This window comes from Syngnathus floridae, chromosome 16, assembly GCF_059516105.1.
Source record: "Syngnathus floridae isolate MCC-2025c chromosome 16, RoL_Sflo_1.0, whole genome shotgun sequence".
Taxonomy (NCBI): domain Eukaryota; kingdom Metazoa; phylum Chordata; class Actinopteri; order Syngnathiformes; family Syngnathidae; genus Syngnathus; species Syngnathus floridae.
The window spans coordinates 1,009,090-1,031,511 of NC_142428.1; the positions used below are offsets into that span (position 1 = coordinate 1,009,090).

At 40.4% G+C, this 22,422-nt stretch overlaps 1 protein-coding gene across 7 annotated transcripts in view; it reads right to left on the bottom strand.

Moving 5' to 3' along the window:
- alk (ALK receptor tyrosine kinase) overlaps nucleotides 1–22,422 on the bottom strand; it is a 165,538-nt gene that overhangs the window by 28,004 nt on the left and 115,112 nt on the right. For all 7 annotated transcript variants that reach the window (XM_088400680.1, XM_088400681.1, XM_088400678.1 and 4 more), the window contains 6 exons: nucleotides 19,799–19,929; nucleotides 10,717–10,848; nucleotides 7,462–7,590; nucleotides 6,538–6,641; nucleotides 2,683–2,855; nucleotides 1,775–1,875 (listed from right to left, as the gene is read on the bottom strand). In XM_088400680.1, the coding sequence (XP_088256806.1) occupies nucleotides 1,775–1,875; nucleotides 2,683–2,855; nucleotides 6,538–6,641; nucleotides 7,462–7,590; nucleotides 10,717–10,848; nucleotides 19,799–19,929 (770 nt within the window). The remainder of the gene's footprint in view (nucleotides 1–1,774; nucleotides 1,876–2,682; nucleotides 2,856–6,537; nucleotides 6,642–7,461; nucleotides 7,591–10,716; nucleotides 10,849–19,798; nucleotides 19,930–22,422) is intronic.

Sequence of the window (22,422 nt, forward strand, 5' to 3'; positions counted from 1 at the left end):
AGACTAACTAACACTGGATGTTTTTAATATACATATATAACGGGAAAGAAAAATAGGAGCACATCTCTTCAAACTCCTAGGAATTGCTTTTTTTTTTTTTATCTGTAATTTAATCTTACAAACTCTGTCGTGCGACAAGTGGTCCGGCAAATGTGCGAAATGTAAAAAAAAAACCCACGTAAGCAGTTTCGTCTCTGCTGCTGCTTCTCATTTCTAAAACGACACAGTGAGGTTGCGTGCGCGACATACGCTACGATATTGAAGTTTAATTCAAAAGAGCGTAACGCGTTTTGACAATCTGACTTCCACAACAACTCAAGATTAAAAACAATTTTTTACAGCGCAAACAACTGCAGTTAAAAACAATCTGTTTGAAGCTGTGTTTTTATATCTCAATAAGGATTTAAAAGCTCAAAATCTTTTTGTGTTTTCTTTTTTCCACCAGCATGCTCCAGTTAGTAAATCAATAGCTCATTCCCAGGCCTGTAATCCTCAAATGAATAAGAGCATGTAAACCTCTGCCGCTTGATCGCTGTGTGCAGATTTGATGGATCATGTTATACAGCATATGAGTGGACAAATACATTCGGCAGGTTGAATGACTGGGAGCACTTGACAGACCATCTGGCTGCCCCACTGGAAGTTCAAGGCTTCTATGGGTTGTTTTAACACAAGTTCAGCATGATTTTTTTGTGCCTGTGTGTGAGAATCTAGAGCAAAGTTGCCGCAAAGACATATTATCATTCAGCCAATGTGTGGAAGACAGCACTGGAATGTTGCTGCAGCAACCAGCAAGCAGGTCGATGGCGTAACGTGAACCGAGAGAGAGGCCGGCCAAACAACCGACTGAAGTGTGACTATTCATTAGTCGGGTGCCTCGAGCTACCTGAAGGCCTCCACAAGTGTTAGAGTCGAGCAATAATGGGAAATAACGGTGATAAAATTGTTGAGTCACTGTAGGCAAAATACAGTTTTCATCAAATGCTATAAAAATGGGAGTACATCGGAGCTCCATAAGTTGAAATGGTGATAATAATGATGCAATCTATCATTTCAACTGGGGGTGATGAAAGAAAAGTATTTTCAATCGGCCTCAAAACGTTTGTAAGACGTTGGCTGTATCTTCAGCACCGACTGGTTGGTTGGTCTGATGGGGAATCAAATATGACGGATGGATGACAGCGATACCTGCCTGCTCTGGCTCAAGAGCTTGGAAAGTGTTCAATGCATAGATAGATGTTCCTGCAGTGCAGCCAAAGCACTGCAGCCAATCCAGAGGCCATAACCCAGAGATGTGAGAGCAAATACCCATCTCCTAGAAAATGTCATCTCTTTAAATAAAGGGCCGCTGAGCCACTGGGCTCTGTTTTGATGAATGTTTACAGCTTTTGATCAACACACTCATCGTTTCCTACCTATTAAAACATCATAAAAAGTGTTTGATATTAAAATGGATGTTATTTGAAGTGTATTGAAAGTTGCTGAAAATATCTTGCGACTTTGTTGATCATTTGAAAGCCATCACTTTTCAACCTTATTTAAATCATGAAAAATGTTTTATATTAAAATGGAAGTTATTTGAAGTATATTGAAAGTTGCTGACAATATCATTCTACTTTATCATTTGAAAGCCATCAGAGGTGTTAAAATGATTCACACTCAATACTCATGTAGAAGTACAGAAATGAGAGTTTAAGAAGACTTCCGTAGAACATAAAGTACCCCCAAAAATAAGCATAGACGAAAAATATAAAATATGAAAAATCCCACTCACAAGCCAGGAAGCAGTTCATGCTGAAAGAGATGTTGTCAAGTGAAATAATGGACCCAGGACCGGGTCCAGGTCCATCTTCTGATCCGAAAAGAAGCCAGAACCTGTGGGAGAACAGAAGGCATCAAACAATGTTAAAAGGTTCGACAGCTCTCACTTGAAGAGAAGAACCTTTGAAACAAACATTCACGCTGAAGCATTTTAAGCAATCTCTTACGTGTCAATAAAGGTCTTGATACTCTGACTGACATGCTACTTTTGGGTGTACTGTCGGTTGTATTCTTCAGCACTTTGGGATCTGCTTAAGCTCTACAAAAGGTCACCTCGCAAAAACTAGAAGGTTCATCTGCTGGTTACGAACATGACATTATAATTTAGAACACAAACACCGCCGACTACATAACCCAGGAATAAAAAATTAATCACTCTCAGTGGAACAGGATTATCTGAGCTCGAATGGCAAAGAAAGCTCCAGTCAGGCAAGAAAAGATAAAGTGCTTTATGTGGGCTTCTTCCTTCCTTTCTTCTGTCTCTTTAGCTTTAACTGATCTCCTCGGTGAGGAGGAATCGGGGACATTGCTAATTATGTGGCAGGGAGATGAAACCTTGAGTATTGATTTCAACAATATATCACAGACGGGCAAAATAAAAGGGATTTTGTACACAAGGCACATCTTTTGTGAGGATTTGTGCACTCTAGTCGCTCAGGGATTTGTTCATTTCACGCCATTGAGAGAAAATGGAATCAAAATGCTTGAAAGATATTTTTAAGAGAGAGAAACCAAGCTTATTGGTCCAGAGGTCGATTGCCATGTGGGAAATATTTATACTCGTGTGACGACCAGTGACTGTTAAATTTCAAGCTGCCTTAAGAAAACTCTGTCAGCGTGTGCCACTGGTGAGTGTCATACCAGTCAGCCAGTCCATAAAGTGGAACTGTGATGAATGTCCAGCCTCTCTCAGATGTAGCTTTGCTGGCTGAGTGCCACAGTTGGCGCTGGTCCTTGGGGCCAGTGCTGTTCTCTGCTATCCACAAAGACAGCGTCCCCTTCTGCATAGCACTCGAACACATCCAGAACCGCACCTGTGGAATATAGCACTGTATTGTTTTGCTGGCTATTTTTTAATACAGAAAAATACCACTGGATTGCGTATAGTCATGCAGTAAGAAAGACAATTTGAAAAAGAAAATTGTGTGAATCGTGTATGTTGGGACCACCTGAAAGTCAAAACAACATCTGCGCCTTCAGTGAAGTGAGTCTGGCTCAACTTGGCTGGTTAGTTTGTGTTAGTGTCTAGACATGAGTTTTGTTCCGCAGAAACGTCTCTCCCCCCTCTCTCTTGTTTTTTTTTTTAGTGTTTTGTTCTTTTGATTAATGTTCTGTATTCATCAAACATTTCACATGAGTGATCCAGATTCTCAATTTGAACAATTTCCCACCTACGATTGAAACAAATCCTACAAAAGGAGGAAACTTCCTTCAGTCACTTGTACCTGCAATAGATGCATCCTCCCCAGACCTCCTTGACCATAGGTAGGAATATAGATTGCTTTTTGCCTCAGCTTTCACTTCATTACAACGATCCGATAAAGTGACCTCATCTTCCGGTGCCGCAACAATCTGTCTGTCACTCTCGTCGTACACGTTTCCCTTTCCTCGAAACAAGCCCTTAAAATCCGTGACCTTCAACACCTGAGACAGGACATCATTGTAGATTTTGGGGGCACAATACATTCATTCTCTTGGCTAAGAAACGTTGTCTCTGATTCAAAGGAGATTCTCATGTGGTTCTTTGCCAGTGGCTGCAAACTGTCGGAGCAACTTGATGAGACCAGCAGGACCAAAACATCCAAAAAGTAGACATCCTTCAGTATCTCCTAGCTGCAAGTTATTTATAACCGGTGATGCAAATTGAACTCCTGAAATAATATATATGGACGGAATAGCCGGTAGTAGCGGTTCAGGCCCTTTCCTTCCCAGTGAGGGATTCCAGTCATGTCCAGTCAACAAAGCCCATGCACATTCAAATCCCACAGAGGCTTTCATTCCATAAGTGACAACAAGATGCTTTGGAAAAAGGGAACAAAGACTGGAGGCACAACAAACAGAATAATTAAAGACAAAACCAAGTGATGAAGACCCGAGGGAAAGAGTTGATTGGTTGATACCAAAGGGCATAATAGATGCAACCATGTGAAACTAATGACTAAATGAGCAGCGTGAGACTGACAAAGTCAGGAACTTTGGGGAAAAATACAAGATGATCATTCTTAAAGTGCCCAAAGCGACAAATATTTGATCAACATAAACATAGTCCAGCCCATAAACACAGATTCATGGCAAATTAGCAGTGTAAAGAATAGAACCACCTCCTAAATCATTTAATCACGATCCTTAGGGAATGACTTAAGTTTTTATTTGGACTCCAGGGCTCCGCTTGAAAACAGAACTTGACATTCACCAACCACAGGACAGAAAAAAGCCAGCTGGACATAAAGACCAAACAACAAGCAACTCGGTAATCATTCAGAGATGAACAGATTTCAACCAGAAGGCTGGCTCATTGGGCTTGTTTTGCATCAACACCACTCCTGCATGCTTCTCCACAAATTAATCTAATTTAGTTGTTTCCTGAAGGGATATGGTCAAACTAATCTGGCCTGAAAACACACAGGGCGTAACACAAATGAAACCGCAGGAAGTAAACAGCTCCAAAGCTTGCCAACAAGCGAGCTGGCATGTCCCTCAACAGCATTTTATTAAAGCCAAGCACATAATTCTCTTTTCACCATTTCGCTGGTTTAATTCTGATAAGCGTGACACACAGAGGCGGCATAACCGCAAACGTGAATACGACATCTTTTATGTCAAGCACTCACTTATCCATTACAGCTTGAGGTGCTTATCGTCCGCTGTGAAAACAGATGGCGACTCCAAAACACACTATTGTGGACGGTGGACATCGGGCATGACATGAAAGTGAGCTGTACTCATACCAAAAATTCATATCATCAATATGGTTGTCCAGGAGCACGCAGGCTCGGTCGGGTAAAAAGCGCCAAGTCGGTGTTTAAAAAAGGGATTTTGTGTCTTAATCTGGAATCATGCTTAATCTGTTTTTTTGTTGTTGTCAAGAGACTGTGGGAAAGCTTGCCTCTTAATCACTAAGCAAGCGGGGCGGGGTTTTCCAACGTCTACAATCATAATAATCATAATAATAATGATGATGATGATAATCATAATATACAAAAAGTGATTACCATACGTAATTTATACCAAATTGGCATTGTCTTTGGGTTTAGCTCTCGGCTGCCTTTTGTGGTCTCGTCAATGACTTTAGCACACTTTTCTCATGCCATTGAAGACCCCCTCCAGCTCTTTCCAATGTGCAAAGTTCACTTGCAATGGGCCATAAGAACGCAAAATAACACCAATTGCCAACCATGATTAAGACTTGAGCGATCTAAACGCTTCATCTACATGCGGCAGCGGCATCATGGACCGCCAAGAGAATGGCATTTTATTTAATGTGTAGGTAAGTCGAAGCAGCTATTGATTGACAAGGTCAGCCTCGCCGTTTACTCCCGACTCTTCTTTCCTTCGTCGAAACAAGGATAGAGACGCATCACTGCGAGTTTGGAAGACATCATGGTATAGATGTCTGGGAAACCTTTCAAAAGCAATCCCGACAAGACACGGATGGGTTCCTCACCGCTGACCCCTCCAGCTCCGCTGACAGCCATCACCATGCTTATTTCATGAGGAATCTTTTAGCAAAACATCAAAGGAATGTAATCACCTCATAACAACACCTTATTTGTAATCTTGAATGAATTATTCATAAAAAGATTTAATAAAGCTTATTCCTGTTGAGAGGGAGAGTTGCACCATCGGTGGACACTGGATCTTTTATTTCTTTAAGTACATACTGACAAAAGCTTTACTTTAGTAGTACAAAACTTCGATGCTGATTGACTACACAGAATGAAATGTCATTAGGTTTTGCTTTTTTTAATATCTATAAAATTTGAACAATTGGACATTAGGTTCATATTTTCATCTATGGACTAATTAGAATATGATTACTGTCAAACTCACAGACTTTTATTGAAGTTGGAATTGCTTTTAAATTGTATTTACGTACTACATTACCTACCTCAGCGCATTTGCTATACATAAAAGAAGCAATACAATTATTTTTGACAAAGAAATCGACCTATTAAAAATGATTTTTCCATGTGTGTAATGTATCTCAGTTTCACTTGATTGAACAACTGAGATAAATGTATTTTTTTGGATGATATTCAATACAGAGAAGCTCATGTACGTAAGTCAACTACATTTAAAAGAAGATAGAACAATGCATCAATTGTTTTCAATCTCCTTTTTTTCTCATTCTGGTCACATTTGAGCAGGAGCGTATGCTAGCTGACTTGGGGCAAGAGGGCACGGCACATATAGCGCGAGACAGACAAAAATTCACATTACCTTCTCACCTATAAATAATTTAGAGTGCTCACATAAACAAACACGCATGTGTGTGTGTGGGGAGAAAGAGAAGAACAGCTAAGTTCAATTTTATAGTCTTTACTTGTGCATGCATATACAACAATTATTTCTCCCTGTGTGTTCCAAAGCAGTCTAAGGCAAGTCTTGGATTTGCTACCTCTGAGTGCAAAGTCAAATCTTTCCGTGTCCCATATTTGTGACGGCAACAAACTCAACTGAGCATTCGCAATAAGAAATATTCAAGTGCGGACTCACCGTGCAAGGGGAGTTTCTTAAAGGAGGTGGAAAGAGAGGACTCCTGAGTAATGCCGAGTGATGTTGACCTTTGAACTGGTTCCCCTCCATACTGAGTGTTGCACCTTTTCAACAACAAAATTCATTATTATACAATGTCAAACATCAATAACTAAATATGTGACACTTGTAAAAACGTGACAGAAGTGACATGGTGGTTTTGATCCATAACTAAAAAAAAGAAAAGAAAAGAAAAGAACTAACTAACTAAAGACTCAATGTTAAAGTAAAAGGATGTTCACTTTATCACATAATGTCATCACACACCCTCCATTATTTTCTCATTGTCAGCGAACAAAAACAAGCCTCAGCAAAAATAGGAGGGATTCAAAACACTTATCACCTGTCCATGGATTTACAATTCAGCGCCGGAATACATTGACTATGTTTTCATGCAGAGTTAGCAAGAGCGGAAGCAATTTGTGACCTGCTTTTTAGCACACCTGACATCTTAAGTTCCGTACCTTTGGCTATTATGATGCTGTTGGCGACTACTCATGTTTTATACACTTGGAAGAGGTGAGTTATCCGGCCGGCATGGCTGGTCGTGCATGCAAACGCGGAACTAAGTCTCGTATAATTGACGTCATGCAGGGCTATTTCCTCCAAGACCTGTTTCCATCCTTTCAGTCAAAATCCAGGCCATTATTTCAAATTGTACACGCTCGCCCTGATCTCCACTCTGTAAACTGTGCGCCTCACCGACACTAAATGTAAGTCATTTGTGTTCACTCCCACAACGGAGCAAACACCCTTTTTGTACCTGCGCCCGTCTACTAAAACAACCCAAGGAAAACTCCAACCTCAACTGCATTTGGGCACAAAAATAGGAACTCGGCTTTTAACGATACACTTGAAAACACTTCAATAGATATTCCGGACCACCTGAGGATGGGCAGCTCTGTCTTGCGGTCTTGGCTGAAGACTGGAGTCTTCTCCAAGGGACACCCATCATTGACTGCCAACTGCACTCATCTTCTTCAAAAGAGCAGTAGCTGCCATTCAGGAAGCGGCCTGGAGAGACACAGGAAAGAGAATATATGAGGCCAACAGAGAAATGATAATCATAATCATAATAGCAGGGGTATGGATAATGAGTAGACACCCAGGGGGGGTAGGGAGGAAAGAGATACTTTGTGGAGATCAACATGCAAGAAGAGGGTGCAGTATATTGACTCATTGTATTGGTGAAACTTAGGTAGATGTTTAAAGTGGCAACTGAACTAGCCCTAGACAAAGAAGTGAGAAGGCCCACATCAAGGAGATGGGAAAAGTGCCATTGACGAAAACCAAGGCACTCAGGTAGCGCTATAGTGTGTTTTGGAGCTAAATGGCTTGTGCCTCTGAAACATTTTTGGCTGCTCACTGCTGGGATATTTTAGTGGCTTGAGCAGCGCATCAAATGCAATCCTCTGGAAGCCCAAGAGGAGTTGAATGTGTGGTCTGTCTCGCCTCATTTCCACAATGCCATCATGGAAAAGTGCAAAGTCTGATTTCTAACAAGATTTTTTCCCTCCCTTGTTTGTTGAAGTAATTGACTGCATAAATCAAATACAACTTGGATAGGGCAAATATCATAAGAGCTATTGTCAAAGGCATTTGTTGGATTGATTTTTTTTTCCCCATCTTCAGATAACAGAGTGGGGAATTGAAAGCATGATGAGGCAGGCTAAGTAGCTGATGACATAAAATAGTTGCATACACTTTCGACAATGCTGACGTTTTGCTTTTTCAAACCCAAGTATAACTCCGGGCTTTTGTTTCGAGCTTTGGTATGTTTCTTTGCTGTTGTTGGTTGTTTTTTTTTGGGGTCATTTTCTCGTTCCTTTGATTTTTTTTTCCCCCCAGAAGCTTGATGCTCCTTTAAAGCTCTGTAAGTACCCATTACCTATAACAATATGTTGTTTTGTGATAAAAGTGGAGTTGTTTTGGCATCATCAAGAAAGTGACGCTCATACTGACCTTTGCAAAGATTACAGTGCTAGATAAAGAATGTAAAAAAGAAAACGGCCTCCACCTCAAAGACGAAAGCTTGAATTCATCCAAACATAGCGCTGACTGTATCTGAGTAAGCTCACCTCGACTATAATCAGTATATATAGTCAAAGTCAAAGTCAGCTTTATTGTCAATTTCTCCACATGCCAAAGACACACAAAGAAACCGAAATTTCGTTCCCCGCTATCCCACGGTGAATGTTAACATAATATTAACATTGTTCAATGAATAAAACTATTTGTTTGAACATGCACAGATTCATATCCATTTCCACAGCTGGGACATTCTTTGAGGTGCGTGGTTGCCGCATATTTGTACACTAGTTCCGTGAAGACATTTCATTCATTTGGAACTTAGGCTATGAGCCGATTTCGAAGATATGAAGGGGCGGGAGTCCCCCCTTCCTTCTGTGTAGTCAGAGCATCAATTTCCTTCCCCTTCATTTGGTTCACATCAATGCGAGCAGACAGTTACTGCCGGAGTCAGAATTTGATTGCATATTAGTTTGTTACACCACGACTATCTAAAATTACCACATCAGTCAGTCATTTCTTTTCATCATTCATTCCTTTGCCCTCACATTCAGACATCACAGAAGACAATCACCTTCAGCTCAGAATAAACTCTCCATGTCCTTTCAAACTGAAAATATTTCTATTTTAATACGCAAGATCAATTTTTGTGAGGTCCTAACTTTTTAGCTGAAGTTCCATTTTTGAACATTTGCAGTGTATTTCATAAGGTCATCGTTTGTTTTTTTGTGGCAATATTCGGCCTACTGTGTGTGTGTGTGTGTGTGTGTGTGTGTGTGTGTGTGTGGTTACTAGATTTTTTTTAATGCATGACACAAACCACCAGGCTTTGTATACTTGCATTTACACCCAGTCATCTTTCCCCCATTTTTCAATAAGCGCTCATGTGACCCTGTGACATTTCCCAGTTTGCCTTTGCTTAATTAGTAACGGTGAGCAGAACAACAGCCAAAAGAGAAGAGATGGCTCGACGCAATGGCCTCATAGCGTAAGAAGCCATATCTGGGATAGGGAGGAATCTTGCAGATTACCACTTAAATCACATTCCCTTTGATGCAAGCAGTATTCCTCAGTAGTTGGATGGAATATGCTGAAAAGCAGCGGGACGTCGGCAGATTGACGAAGATCAACCGGGGAAAGCGATGGCTCAAAGACGGCAGAATGCACGTGTGCGTAATGATGCGGGGCTTGGTTGGATCGGGCACAGACTCAATTGCACCTCCATGTCAAAAGTCTTGTGATTGACACAAGCCATGATCGTTGCGAGGACTCCCTTGCTACATTTCCCTGTTAATTAGCCTCTCTGTAGCTTATGGGGGATTCCAAAAGACCAAATCAGGAAAGTCACAGACAGATCAGAGAAAATAGGGCAGCAGAGATGGGGACGCTGTGATTTGCATGCTTGTGGCATGTGATGGTCATGTCAGTAAAATACAAAGATTCATGTCTGCAAGTTAACGGTGTCACACCAACACATGGATCACTTGTGCTTGTCTTAAGCCTTGGAGAAGAAAAAGACCTTTAGAACAGGAAAAGGCGACATGTTTTGACTGCATCAGCGTCTCCATCTCTTTTCAGTGACATATTTTGGCCAAAAAGGTTGACGTGTACATATTTTGCGTCTAAGTCACAACGACATAGCAGCCCTCACCTTTTCCCAGTAACCTTTACAGTTTCTTTTTTTTTTGTTTGTTTAGAATTTTTGAAAATGGAATTTTGAGTAATTCTACAAAAAAACAAATTTGGTTGGTCTTGATAATTGCTGACATCAAAAATGATAAGGCCAGATGGAATTCATTCGAGAGAATTCTGAAACTTGGCCATGGCAGTATTGTACCAAGGCTTGGAAAAAAGAAGGAAACTGTAAAAAAATACATCAATAAAAAGAAAGAAAGAAAGAAAAATGTGAACTATGTCAAGGGTGATGAATGCTCACCAAGCTTATTTGCGCACTTTCTGCTGCCTTTCTCTTTGTTGGAAGAGACATTTAACTGTTCTTCTCAGAGGCCTTAATGAAGCTGCAGAATAGCTGAGCAGCTTTTCAACATCGGTGTTACAATCCAGAAATAAAGGTCACAGCACACAGTGATTACGCAATCCTAATGTACTCACGACATCGCTCGCCCTCGTCATCCCCAAGTGGACAGTCCGTTCGGAAGTCGCATAGTCTATCCAGTGTAATCACAGGTCCCTGGTGACAGTGGTAGCGGCCCTCCAGAGTGATGGTAGGGCCCGCTGAGGAAGCTGGAAGACAAAATGAAAATGCTGTTTCTATGACCAAAAATTTGGACAATGTTACATAAACGACTACATTTTGGAACTGCTGGAAAAATAGAACTCACAGATAAAGAAGAAAATGTTTGTCTATTTACTTTGTTGTCACCAGAAGTCAACTTAAATAATCAGCAGTTAAATAGACTTTGAATAAACTCTTGATTGACACATTGAGTTTGAAAGCCAAAATACATAAACAACCAACATACAATTTGATTTTGCATTGGACAAAATGTAATGCAATTCCCGATGATGCTGTGTTTAAGATTGACAACAGCACAAAAAGACAAATCAACCGCTCGGGTAAACATAAGCTATAAATAGCGCAAAAATCTACACTTATGTTGCAGAAGTACATCACTCAGTGACACGGGTGAATTGATGTCTTGGCTACAAAGCGTGTGTAACATTCTAAGGCTGCCTTGTACCAAGATAAATAACTAGCCCAGGTCTGCATAAGTATCTGGCTTACAGTACAGTATTCATCAGAAAAGCAAAAAAGAAAAAAACCTCTGACCCAGATAGCTACTCTTGTTCTTCGCAAGACACACAAACACAGTTGTACCGCGGTGCTATTTGCATTTCTATGCAAATAAGAGCGCTGATATTTCTGATATTCCCAAACTGACACCACGACCCCAATCCTCAGAGACGGATCACAGACAAAAAAAGAAAAGTGGGGAGGGAAAAGAAAAAAAAAAAAAAAAAAAAAAGGGGAGCGAGATTGTGCTGATCATTATTTTGTCTTGATTTCCTCGATTTTTCATGTATAAGTAAATAAGTACGCTTATTTGTATCACGAGCAACCGGTTGGATTGCGTCTGTTGTCAGGAAATTTGTTTTTCTATAAAAGCCAAATAACATTTGCTTCTAATTTGCTCAGGTAGAACTGTTCAATGCAAGAGGTTGTAATTGGATGTTTTTATAAATTGGAAAAACAGACTTACAATTGAATTAAAAGGATGCATGATCCAACAAGCAAGCCATTCAAATAGTGGATGACATCCAATGAGCAAACTGGGCAAAAAACCCCTCAAAAGCCCATTTTGGATGAAAAAGGAAAAATGCCTGAAAACTTTCCATATGTTATTGAATTATCGTGGCAAAAAAAAATCCAATTCCAATGTCCTAGTGCCCCCACGTAGCAGTATCCCAAATTGCCAAGGTGGCCAGGACTGCGTCTGCAAGGGCGCTTTATAGCTGCTTGCAGGTGTAGATTTGAGTGTTTTTTTGCTTTTAATGTTTCAATACGATTGTATTTCCCCCTGCTGATTTGATGGTCGCTTTCCATCTCAGCGGGATTCCTTGTTGAACAGCCAGACAGCCGGTTGTACTTGTTTCTCAATACTGATACGACTCCATATGACTCTAACCTCTCTCTTCACCCTCCCACTAATAGGAGGCACCTGTGCTTCTAGCGCTGAGCCGCAAACAGCAGCCTGGCTTCGCTTTCGCACTCTCTCCGGTCTGCTCAAGGTTTCTTGGCAATCAGAATTTCACCTTGACTCTGTTGCACAGCGCTTGTTTATGTGGGCTTGAGTTAGTATATAGTCGGTCGGGGGTGTGCTTTTATTTCTTAAGTGCCCTAAGACAACTTCAAATATTTACCATATGTCAAGAAATGATCTGAGGAGATTTTTCAAAAGTATGTTAAAACATTTTTTTAACCCAACTCCTTAATTATAAATAAAAAAAAACTCATTTGCCTGAACAAATGACTTCAGCTTTGCAAGATGGAGTTCAGTTTTTACAAGTGAAATGTTCAGAACAGTAAAAACAGCAATGTGCAGTGACATTTGTCTGCAAAAATAGACATGGCAAGCCCGGGACAAGGCAAATGTACCATTTCAAATAAATGAGCTGATGTTTGTTTATGACCATCCGGGTTTATGGGTCCGGATGCAGTCTTGCGATGGGCATTCATTCAAGGCATGCATTATGCATTCATTGGGCTTCCTTTCAGTTTTGTGCAGCACCATAGTTCATCACTAAAAGGAGAAAAAAAAAAAAAGCCATGGCCAAGCATTATGGCAAAGCATGTAAATCCATCTATTTGTGTTAGCTCAGTGACACTTGGATAAGCACCCAAAAGTGGCTATGTCACTCAGCTGGTACATTTGGCCGGACCTGAGCCGTAACCCTGGCCTACCACAGTCCTTAAATCACACTTGTCAGACTGCGGAAATAATTAGGTCAGTCTGGGATGAATTGTTTGCAGTTTTATTATCCACATGCTCATGACAATGTGAGGTGAGGGAGAGAGAGAAGCCCTCAAGAGGTCATTTGAGGGCACTTCTGTTCCGTTACAGCTTGATATACTGTACAGCAAATACATAAGCCTTTTTTTTTTTTTTAAACTGTAAGCAATTCTAAAAACATGCATGTTAGGTGTGAACCTAAAATTTATATGACTAAAAGTGTTTTGTCATTCAGATACGGGCTAACGCACATTATTTTTACAAGATGAATAAAAGTGGCCAACTTGTAAACAACTACAAGACATTACTTTTAATATGAAACCCAAGTTGAACTCTTTTAACAACAGGCCCAAATAATTCACAAAATATGAACATCCCTGTCGAGACATGGCACATTTTTATAAATCTCTTACATCAATGTTCCAGCTTCAGTGTCTCGAATGCTCTGAGAGATTTCATTTCACCAAGACGTGAGAAGAAAACAAACCCACAAGACATTAACGGCAAAATATGATCAAATATGTGTTCACAAGAACGTCAAAACTGAAACTCCTCAAATAAATAGATTATGGTTTGGGCAGAATAAAGCCAGGCTCTTTTTAGAATCCTCTTGTGGCTTTGCAATGTTTCATAAAAACTGCGATAAAAGTTTTATTTGTATCATTTTGTTTTCCAAGCTCCAATCAAGGCTTTATTATACGAGCTTCTGTTGCAGAAAACAATGGAAGAAGAAAGTCAAGGTAAAGGTCTGACAATTGGATTGTCACTGAGGAAATGTCAGTATGAAAATTAAAAGTTGCCAATATCAATTGTCGTTTGAATTTGCAGATAACTGCTTAATAATGACCAGAAAAAAAGAACGTTATTATTATTGAAGGTTACGCGAGGAGCAATCAAACTCTAATTTCTACAGTTTACGACGTGTTTGGCAATCAAAAGAGTTTGCATGAAATAAAACCATCTGTATCCATATACATTTTTTAAACAGAAGTATCGTCTACTTAAATGAGATGAATACAGATGATTAGATTTTATGCAACAGCTTGATGAAATAAAATTGTGTAAATGTCACAACGTAACATTTTTCTTCTCTTGTAAATGCATTTGAAAATGAAAGGATATGAAGACACTCATCTGTACTTGGATTCAATAAGTAGTCTATACTTAAAAATGGTATTTTTTCATACATGCGGCCACCCAGTAGAGCTTCTTATAATTGTGGCCCCCTCCATCATTTCATTTGTCCATCCCTGGCATAGTACATTCCCCCTGAGGAATTACAATCAGTAATGTAAATTAAATGTGTCAGTTTCCTCTGACACCCAGATAGAATGGAAATGGGTTTTTGCTGATAATATAACTTATGAGTTAGTTCCACTTAAGTGGTGCACTGGAGGCCAATTTTAAAGAGGAGACTCTCGTTCAAGTGTCGGGTTCAAATGAAGGTTTGCACTCAAAGGGGGAATTTGCAGTTCAAATAAAATGTCAGCATAAATGTGACCGTAGTACTACATTAGTAAAATTATTTGTGGAAAAAAAATTTTTTTAGCTTTTGATGACCCAATCTTCAGTCATTTGATTTTTAAGAAACCACTGCAACTGAGGAACAACAACCAATCAGAGGCGTATTCACGAGTTGCCACTCGTTTGCAGGACGCTTGCAGCAAATAATAACAATAATAAAAATTACATATACAGACAGGACATTCAATAAAGTCTCAATCGAATCCAAACTCATAAAAATCCTGCTGATAGTCAATGGAAAACAAATAAAAGAGAACATTATAATGCCCATGCGATGGAGGAGGTGTCTGCAGGGAATCATATTTAGTACATTTTGTGAGTCCACACACAAATGAAAAATAAATGTTGTGGATACAATAGCTGCTGTCTCTGTATTGGTGAACAGATTGTCAGTTAACCAGTCAAGAAGAAGCGAGTCGACTTTTGCTGGCCCTGAGCATGGAAGAAAATCTAAATTTAAAACGTAATCTTCTGTATCTTGTCACAAAGTCGTGTTTGATTTTATGGGGGGTGAAAGTAATGAATTCTAGCAGGAGAGGATGGAATGCAAATTGTGAGGTATTCATGATTTACAGCTGCTGGGATGCTAAAGATGGATTTTGGGAAGTTCCCCTGCTGAACAGTTGACATGTCAAGCAAGAGGTGTTTGGACATGAATTCAATTATCTGCAAAGCGCCATGCTCAATTGGGCCCAGCTCTGTCCAGTCACTATCACTATCTATCATGCTTCTACTGGCAAAGCTTACAAGCACACTTGGGACAGAGCAAAGAGCGATCGTACACCGTTGCGGGATTCATAATTGAATGTCTTTTACCGCAGAATGATTATTGTATTATTAAAGGCTATGAACAATCTTCAATTAATGTGCTCCTGCAGCAGCAGCAGTTACTCGAGGTAAGGGTGGGCAGTCAGTGGGCACTGTCATATATTGTACAGAGCTTAAGATATTAATACTATTGTTAAAATGTGTGTCCTAAGTTTGCACGTGAGTGTCTGTGTGTGAGCTGTGATCCACAGCAGACTGAACAAAATTAGACTTGAGGTGTCAGAAGTGATTCCGTAGTAAAGCTAAAGTCTGTCCACAACAGCTTGAACACATTGAGCAGCTGTCTGCTAGATCCGATTGATTTAGACACCTGTTCCGTTTGCCATATACAATATGGGCTGCCTGCAACATTGAACATGGCTCCGCATTTGAAAAAGGAACAGCTTTGCTAGACTGCATCGGAAAAGTTTCTGCATTGGAAAATCAAATTGTGCTGATGATCTGGAGTGCGCATAGGGTTCATTTACATTTAAAAGGTTGGGAATCTCCAAGTCTACTCTCGTCTGTCTGCGAAACCTATCAAGAGTCGACAAATCAAATACATGCCACTGTACAGGATGTCAGTTTTCTTGGTGTTGGCAAAACAGCAATAACAAAATTGCCACTGTTCAAATACTTGTGAACCTCAATGCAAACGCACCCAATTTTTTTTCAAGTATTGATGGAATAGTTTTATGAGTATTGATGGAACCTGTCTATGCCCTACAGTCCTTGGACTGTTTTCAGCTCCATCTTGCATAAATGAAAGAATGGAGTCCAATAACACTTTCAATAGCATCACAGCTGACAAATCAATACATGACCAAAGGGGAATTGACAAAAAGAGTTTTTCTCTTTAGTACATTTCATCCTGCACCATATAAGGTAGACAGTCTGTAGAATTTGAAGAAAATATTTGGATTGTGTTATTTTACAGATGCAAAATTGAGAAGTCAGTCACCACCTTATGCTGAAGATGGAAAGCATAGGTAAAGGAAAACCTCAGAGCCTTGCACAGAAAATCCATCCAAATGTCCCACTATGTCCACTCCACCAGATTCCACAATCCAATTTGTCCCGTTGCCTCTGCGGGCCCTTGTGTGATTGATGGGCCCGGGGACACCCTCATGCTACTGTGTACCTAATGGCAAAGTACAGACTTGCCGTAACGCTCCATTAAGGGCCTGCGGCAGAGTGGTGTAATGGTTAAGGAAATGCGTCAGGGAGGGGGAAGGTCACACTAGTTCAAATTCCCCACAGGGATGTCCGCTTCCTTGTCCAGCACTACATGTCGACTTGGAAAATGAATAGTGACAGCTTGCCGGGAACACGAGCACACATACTAAATATGCTCTTCAGTCTTTTGGCAGCGAGGCTCGTATGACTTTGATACAACAATGACGACAATGAGACGACAAAGGCATGCATGGAGTCAAGTCACATAATTGGCTAATGAGATTGTCAGTCATCGGGGCGGTCGGTGTCTGTTTCCTTACGGGGTGAAAGACACAAAGTGACTTCGAAGGTCATGGAAGTGTTTTCTGCTATGCCATGGTGATCATGGTGAAGAAGTAGCAGATAGGCGTATCCTAACTTCCTGTCACGAGGGTAGAGACATAATACCAAGCAAGTTACTTTGGAGACAACAAAATTGGATTGCTTGTAGGTCCTGTGACTGATGAGTTCATTAAAATGGAAGGCTTTGGAGAAACAAGTCCTAGCATAGCGTCGTTCATTCATCCAGTATTGATGATATCGCCTTTCACTTCATGAGCTTGAGTAATCAAGGCAAACTGAGACGTAGTACACATTTTAAAGGCATCTTTCATGGGTTTCGCATCTAAATGGCAAAATTGGCAGCATTCAAACAAAGCTGCAAGAAAAAACAAAAATGTATTCAGCACACATGCTGCTCACTGCTCGTGGTTCCAGCTTTCACTTTACACAGAGTATATTTGCATTGAGTTTTGTTTTGTTTTTTTGGCGGGGGATGTAATGCCATTATTTTTATTTTTTTTCAGGACACTATTATGCTACATTTCCTTTGATGAAACACATACTTTTGTATCCACACTCCAAAAAAAAAAAAAAAAAAGCCTCAAATCCTATGGGAGCAAATAAAGAGGGTTAGTTGAAGCAAAGTTTGACTCAGGCTTGTGCAAACGCTCCCAATCGTCTGCATACGGGTCATTAATAGCAATGAGGAGGTCATTTTGAGTTCACAAATAAATCACACTGCACCAGGGATGCTGCATGAGAGCCCCAATTGTCTGTCCTTGCTTCAAATTCTGTACAGGTAAGAAAGGAAGGTAATTTGAGCCCCAGCTTTGTGACAGGTGCTGGAGGCTAAAGTGGGGGTGGCCTTGAAATCCGCAAAATGCGGAAAGGCCACACGGTAATCTTGCCGAGAGAGATTAAGGCTTCGATTTTGCGGTAGGAGCTGCATAATGGCCGTTGTGTTGGGGACGCAAGTTTAAGAGAACCTAACACTTCAGCACACTGCTCTTCTCTACCAGCTATTGCCTGGCGAGAGGAACAAAGTGAACCCTGAGTTGACAACAATTAGACACTGCTGATCCAAGGCTGATTTACATGATCAACATCTGCGCCACCCTTTGTAGGCAGTTATCGAAAGAGGATAAGCACATTCATTTGCATAAAAACACAATGTGCACAGTCATTGTTTTGCATGTTTATCAGCAGCTTTTCTGTCTCCCCTTACCAAGTATAAAAAAAAAAAGCCACACCGTGTATAATATATTATTTTAATACTGCGTGGCTATTAACTCATTCACCGCCAACCCAGTTAATATCTCTGACGTCAATAACTGTCGGTGGCACTGAATGAGTTAAAAAGTTGAAGCTAGCAAATAATGGACATCTAACTATTGCCTGACAATTTTTTTTCTTTACAAGTTGCAAAGGCGTCTGCAAATACTAACATTTTAGGCAAAATAAGCAAATACATCTTTTGGGCCTAATAATCCATCATTGATCAAGCATAACAATATTGACCAAACAATCCATAAACAAGTGCTGTGAAAATTGCATTTGCTTGCCAAAGTTGCATTAATTAGATTCTATAAACAGATGTGAAAAAAACCCAGAGATATGCCTACAAAGCAAACAAGCAATTTACATTCAGTGGCAGAAGCTGATTTTGCGATAATTAAATTTGTACTGCGTAAACAGAACATTGTGTGTGTAATTTTTGAGAATTTGGGATTTTAATAAGATTTGTCTAAAAGTCAGGGACATGTTTTGAATACACACACACACACACACACATCCTATAAATGACTAAAATTCAAACAATTTAAAATGAGGTTTTTTGGTTTCCAGGAAGCTGTGTTCGTCCCATACTGGGAATTCACTTAGTGCTGTGTAGATTTAATTTTGTCCAATATAAGGAGCTAATGGTGGAACACTGATTTTGGTCAACCCTCACTCAATTATTCCATTTTATGTTTTAGACATGAGCCGGTAAACAAGTTCCTGAGGTCTTACAGTAGGAACTTGGAATCTTGGAAAAAAAATTATTCATTTGGAAAAAATATATATATTCACATACGTACGTATGTCATGGACACATGAGAATCATACGTTAAACAGATTCAGGCTAGTATGATAGCGACTCTGAGCATCTATTGTGTGTTTGATGAATGGGATCAAATGGGAGGTAAAAAGCTCACTGGAAATGATAAAGCAAAGGCTGTTGTGGGCCCGCACAGGAAATGGAAACAGTCATATTAATTCAATTTGCAAAGTGTTCAAAATCAACAGAGAAGAATATTATTTCCGCCTCCGACAGTCTTCACATTTGATTCCAGAATGTAATCCAATAAAGAAAATCATATTGCCTGCACCATTTTTCATTTGACATGTTTGAGTTGCTTTGAGAACTCATGCATTGACTGTAGTCTACATGCACGTAAGAGAGGAAGAAAAAGAAAAGAGGGCCAGTCTCCTCCGTCATATTAAGGTGGGCTTGTTATTCACTCCAACCACCTTTGAAAATTGCTATTTAATGATACAATGCCACAATCAAAGCCCTGCAATTTCTTTTAACAGAACAAGGACCCCCTTTTGTTAACCCTATTATTTAGTCCAACCATTCAGCGCATTGTATAAAAATCCATACCTGAACATAATATGAAAAACAAAAATGAATATGCAGTGTAATATAGTAAATATTCAAACCTATGGATTGTTGTTACAAATATGAATAGCTAATTCATATTTAATCGTATATTTCATCATATGTGATCTACGAATATTTTGGAAAAGTACACCATTTGAAATATTGCATTTTAAGTTATTACAATGTCTGTAGTTCAATTTTCCAAGTAGTTGACAGAGTCAAAGCCAAGGTTCAGAACATGTCAGCTTACCCAAAGTGCAGTTGGTGGTGAAATTGGGCTCTATCGTGGCCATGTCATCAAGCGTTCGCTGGTCATAGCTGGCTGAGATCCGGAAAGGCGAGCCCCCGTGGGTCCCCAAGGTGAGGTGAGCCACGGCCCAGCTGCCAAGGAGAAAAAGCAGGAGCAGGATCATTGCCATGAGCAGGCACCACGGCTGACAGACATTGTCACACCCTCTATGAGGCTGCGAGGTCAGGGCAGGTTGCTCCTGCTCGGCCCCAGGAGAGGCGCTGTCTGAGACCTCAGTGGAAGATGGGAGCGCTTCTTGGTTCCTTTCCATTTTGGTTCGCAAACACATTGCCACTCTTTCAGTCTGTAAAGAAGCCTTAGAGATGACACCCCATTTTCAACTGCTGACTGATTGAGGAGAATCCAAAACCTGTTGGAATGCAGTGAGACGGCCCTCCTACAAGCGCAGGCAGTCCCTCATTTGGTTAGGCAAATTGTGCTGATGAGGCTTCAAGGTCATAAAACAAAGTCCCCCTTGATCCTCTGCTTTCTTTTTTTTTTTTTTAATGTACTTCCAGACGTATTTCGATGCAACATATTTGGGTTCTAATGTTTTTGCATAGCCATGATTGTACTGCTACTCAATCGAGAAAAGAGGCTAAAAGAATAAAAATGAAAGAACTGGATTGTTCTGTTTGTTTGTCCATCTGTGTGTTATTTGGCAGACTACTTCTTAGTTTGTGGAGGATGACATTTCCCCCCTCCCCGCTCACGCTGAGCCAGCTCCAGTGTTGGTTCAGAGCTCAGCTGAAGATTATTTACTGCAAAAAAACACCCACTTGAAGCGCACAAAAGTGGTGCCAGACCTACACCTACTCTTCACATTGAGAAGGAAGATGTTAGTAGCTGCTGTGTGCATGTGTCCCGGTTGCTCTCTGTAAGTGTGAGGTCCAGTGCTGGACAAACAGGTCGTAATGTCACAGAAATGTTTATCCGGACCATTGTCCACAACATATACACGCAATCATATAGACACATACAGTCTTAGGAACATGACAATTTGTTTCACATTAACAGCTGCTACTGATATGGTTGGTATTATTATTTTTTTTCTAATTTCCAATCTGTCGTAGCTCGCTTGTATTTTCACGCGTCGAATGCGAGCGGTGAGTTTAATGGCCAAGTCTGTGTAAGAAGAGTAGATGAAACCCAAAATGCATCCCCGCACAAACTGCTGCGCCACAAACATCGGAGCTTTTATGATTTCCCAAACGTCTGTGCACTGACTCAACAGGCTTTGCATCACAAGTGTTGCCATCTTCTCTTATTCTGTTTTTTCTTTTTTCCATTTCTATTTTTAAGCGCCCTCGCTCGCTCATTTCACTCGGCCTTTCTTTGAGAGCAGGGAAGGTGTTGACCAGATGGGAAGTGAAACTTCAACACCGCACTACATCATTAGACAGCCTCTGTCAGATCCTATCAAAGGGGAGAAATTAAACACTCGATAAGAGTCGTCAGTGTGTCCTTGGTCACGTTGACATTACTTTTGGACTCCGAAATCCACATGCTGTGCTGTGAGGATCAAAGCCCCACAGGCTGAGTCAGTCATCAGCGGCATGGTGATGAGCCCGTAATTGCGCAGCCATGTTTGTTTCCTTGTGCGTAAAATATATGCAGGCAACGCATTAGGATACAACAAGCGCCTAAACCCCAGATAAGCAGTAAATAAACGCTTCAATACCCCAAAACTGAAAGTGAAAACAAATTAGCAACATTTGAAATGAACGAGGATGTGCCTGGAGGTAAACACTCTCAACATACTCATGCGTGCAATTCCGACGCATGGAAACCAAGAGCTGATGGGACTTGACCAGAAACTCCAGTTTGGCCTCAGAAAGTGCAAAGTCTTTCAAAAATCCATTTCTACTGGTGTCTGCTTACAACACTTTTGTTGTCTGCGTGACCACTTGCTTCATTCTTGGTACGTCTTATCAGGCTATATACGTACTACGTACGTGCTGACAATCACTGGACTGATTAGATGAACAATTGTGAGTGGAGCTGCCAGTGCACATCACTCAAAAGCGTTCAACGTAATTAGTGGTTGACCATGCATGGCACAGGGCCCGCAAATAAATATGGAATACAAATGAGTGAGAAGGACCAAAGGCAGCCAGTTAAGGCTAGCTTTGTCATTTATTGCAATTTTTTCCACCCTGTTTTAACCATTTAGTGCAAACCAATTTTGCCATGACACTGCTCATCTGTGCTTGTTGTTGGTGCCAGTGCATTGGCAGCCCATTTGGACTTCTACTTTTGGTCTTTTTGCATTCACACCATTTTAGCCATGATATCTCATTTAACAGAGTGTGCGGCGGATGCGATGACGGTGCATATTGTGCTAAAAGATGAACTATAATATTTAAAGATCAGTTCCCTACTGATCGAGAACCTAACGGTGCTGTCTTTTTAAATTCATTCCCCAAGAACCATATTAATATTATTATATCTATATCACATTTCAATGAATATAGAATATGAATAAATCATAAAAATGAATTCAAATCATTGAAAACTGCTTATGTGACCGTGTTGTAGAACTTCTCGCCTCATCATATTTGTGTTTGTTTTTTTTTCTTCCAGAA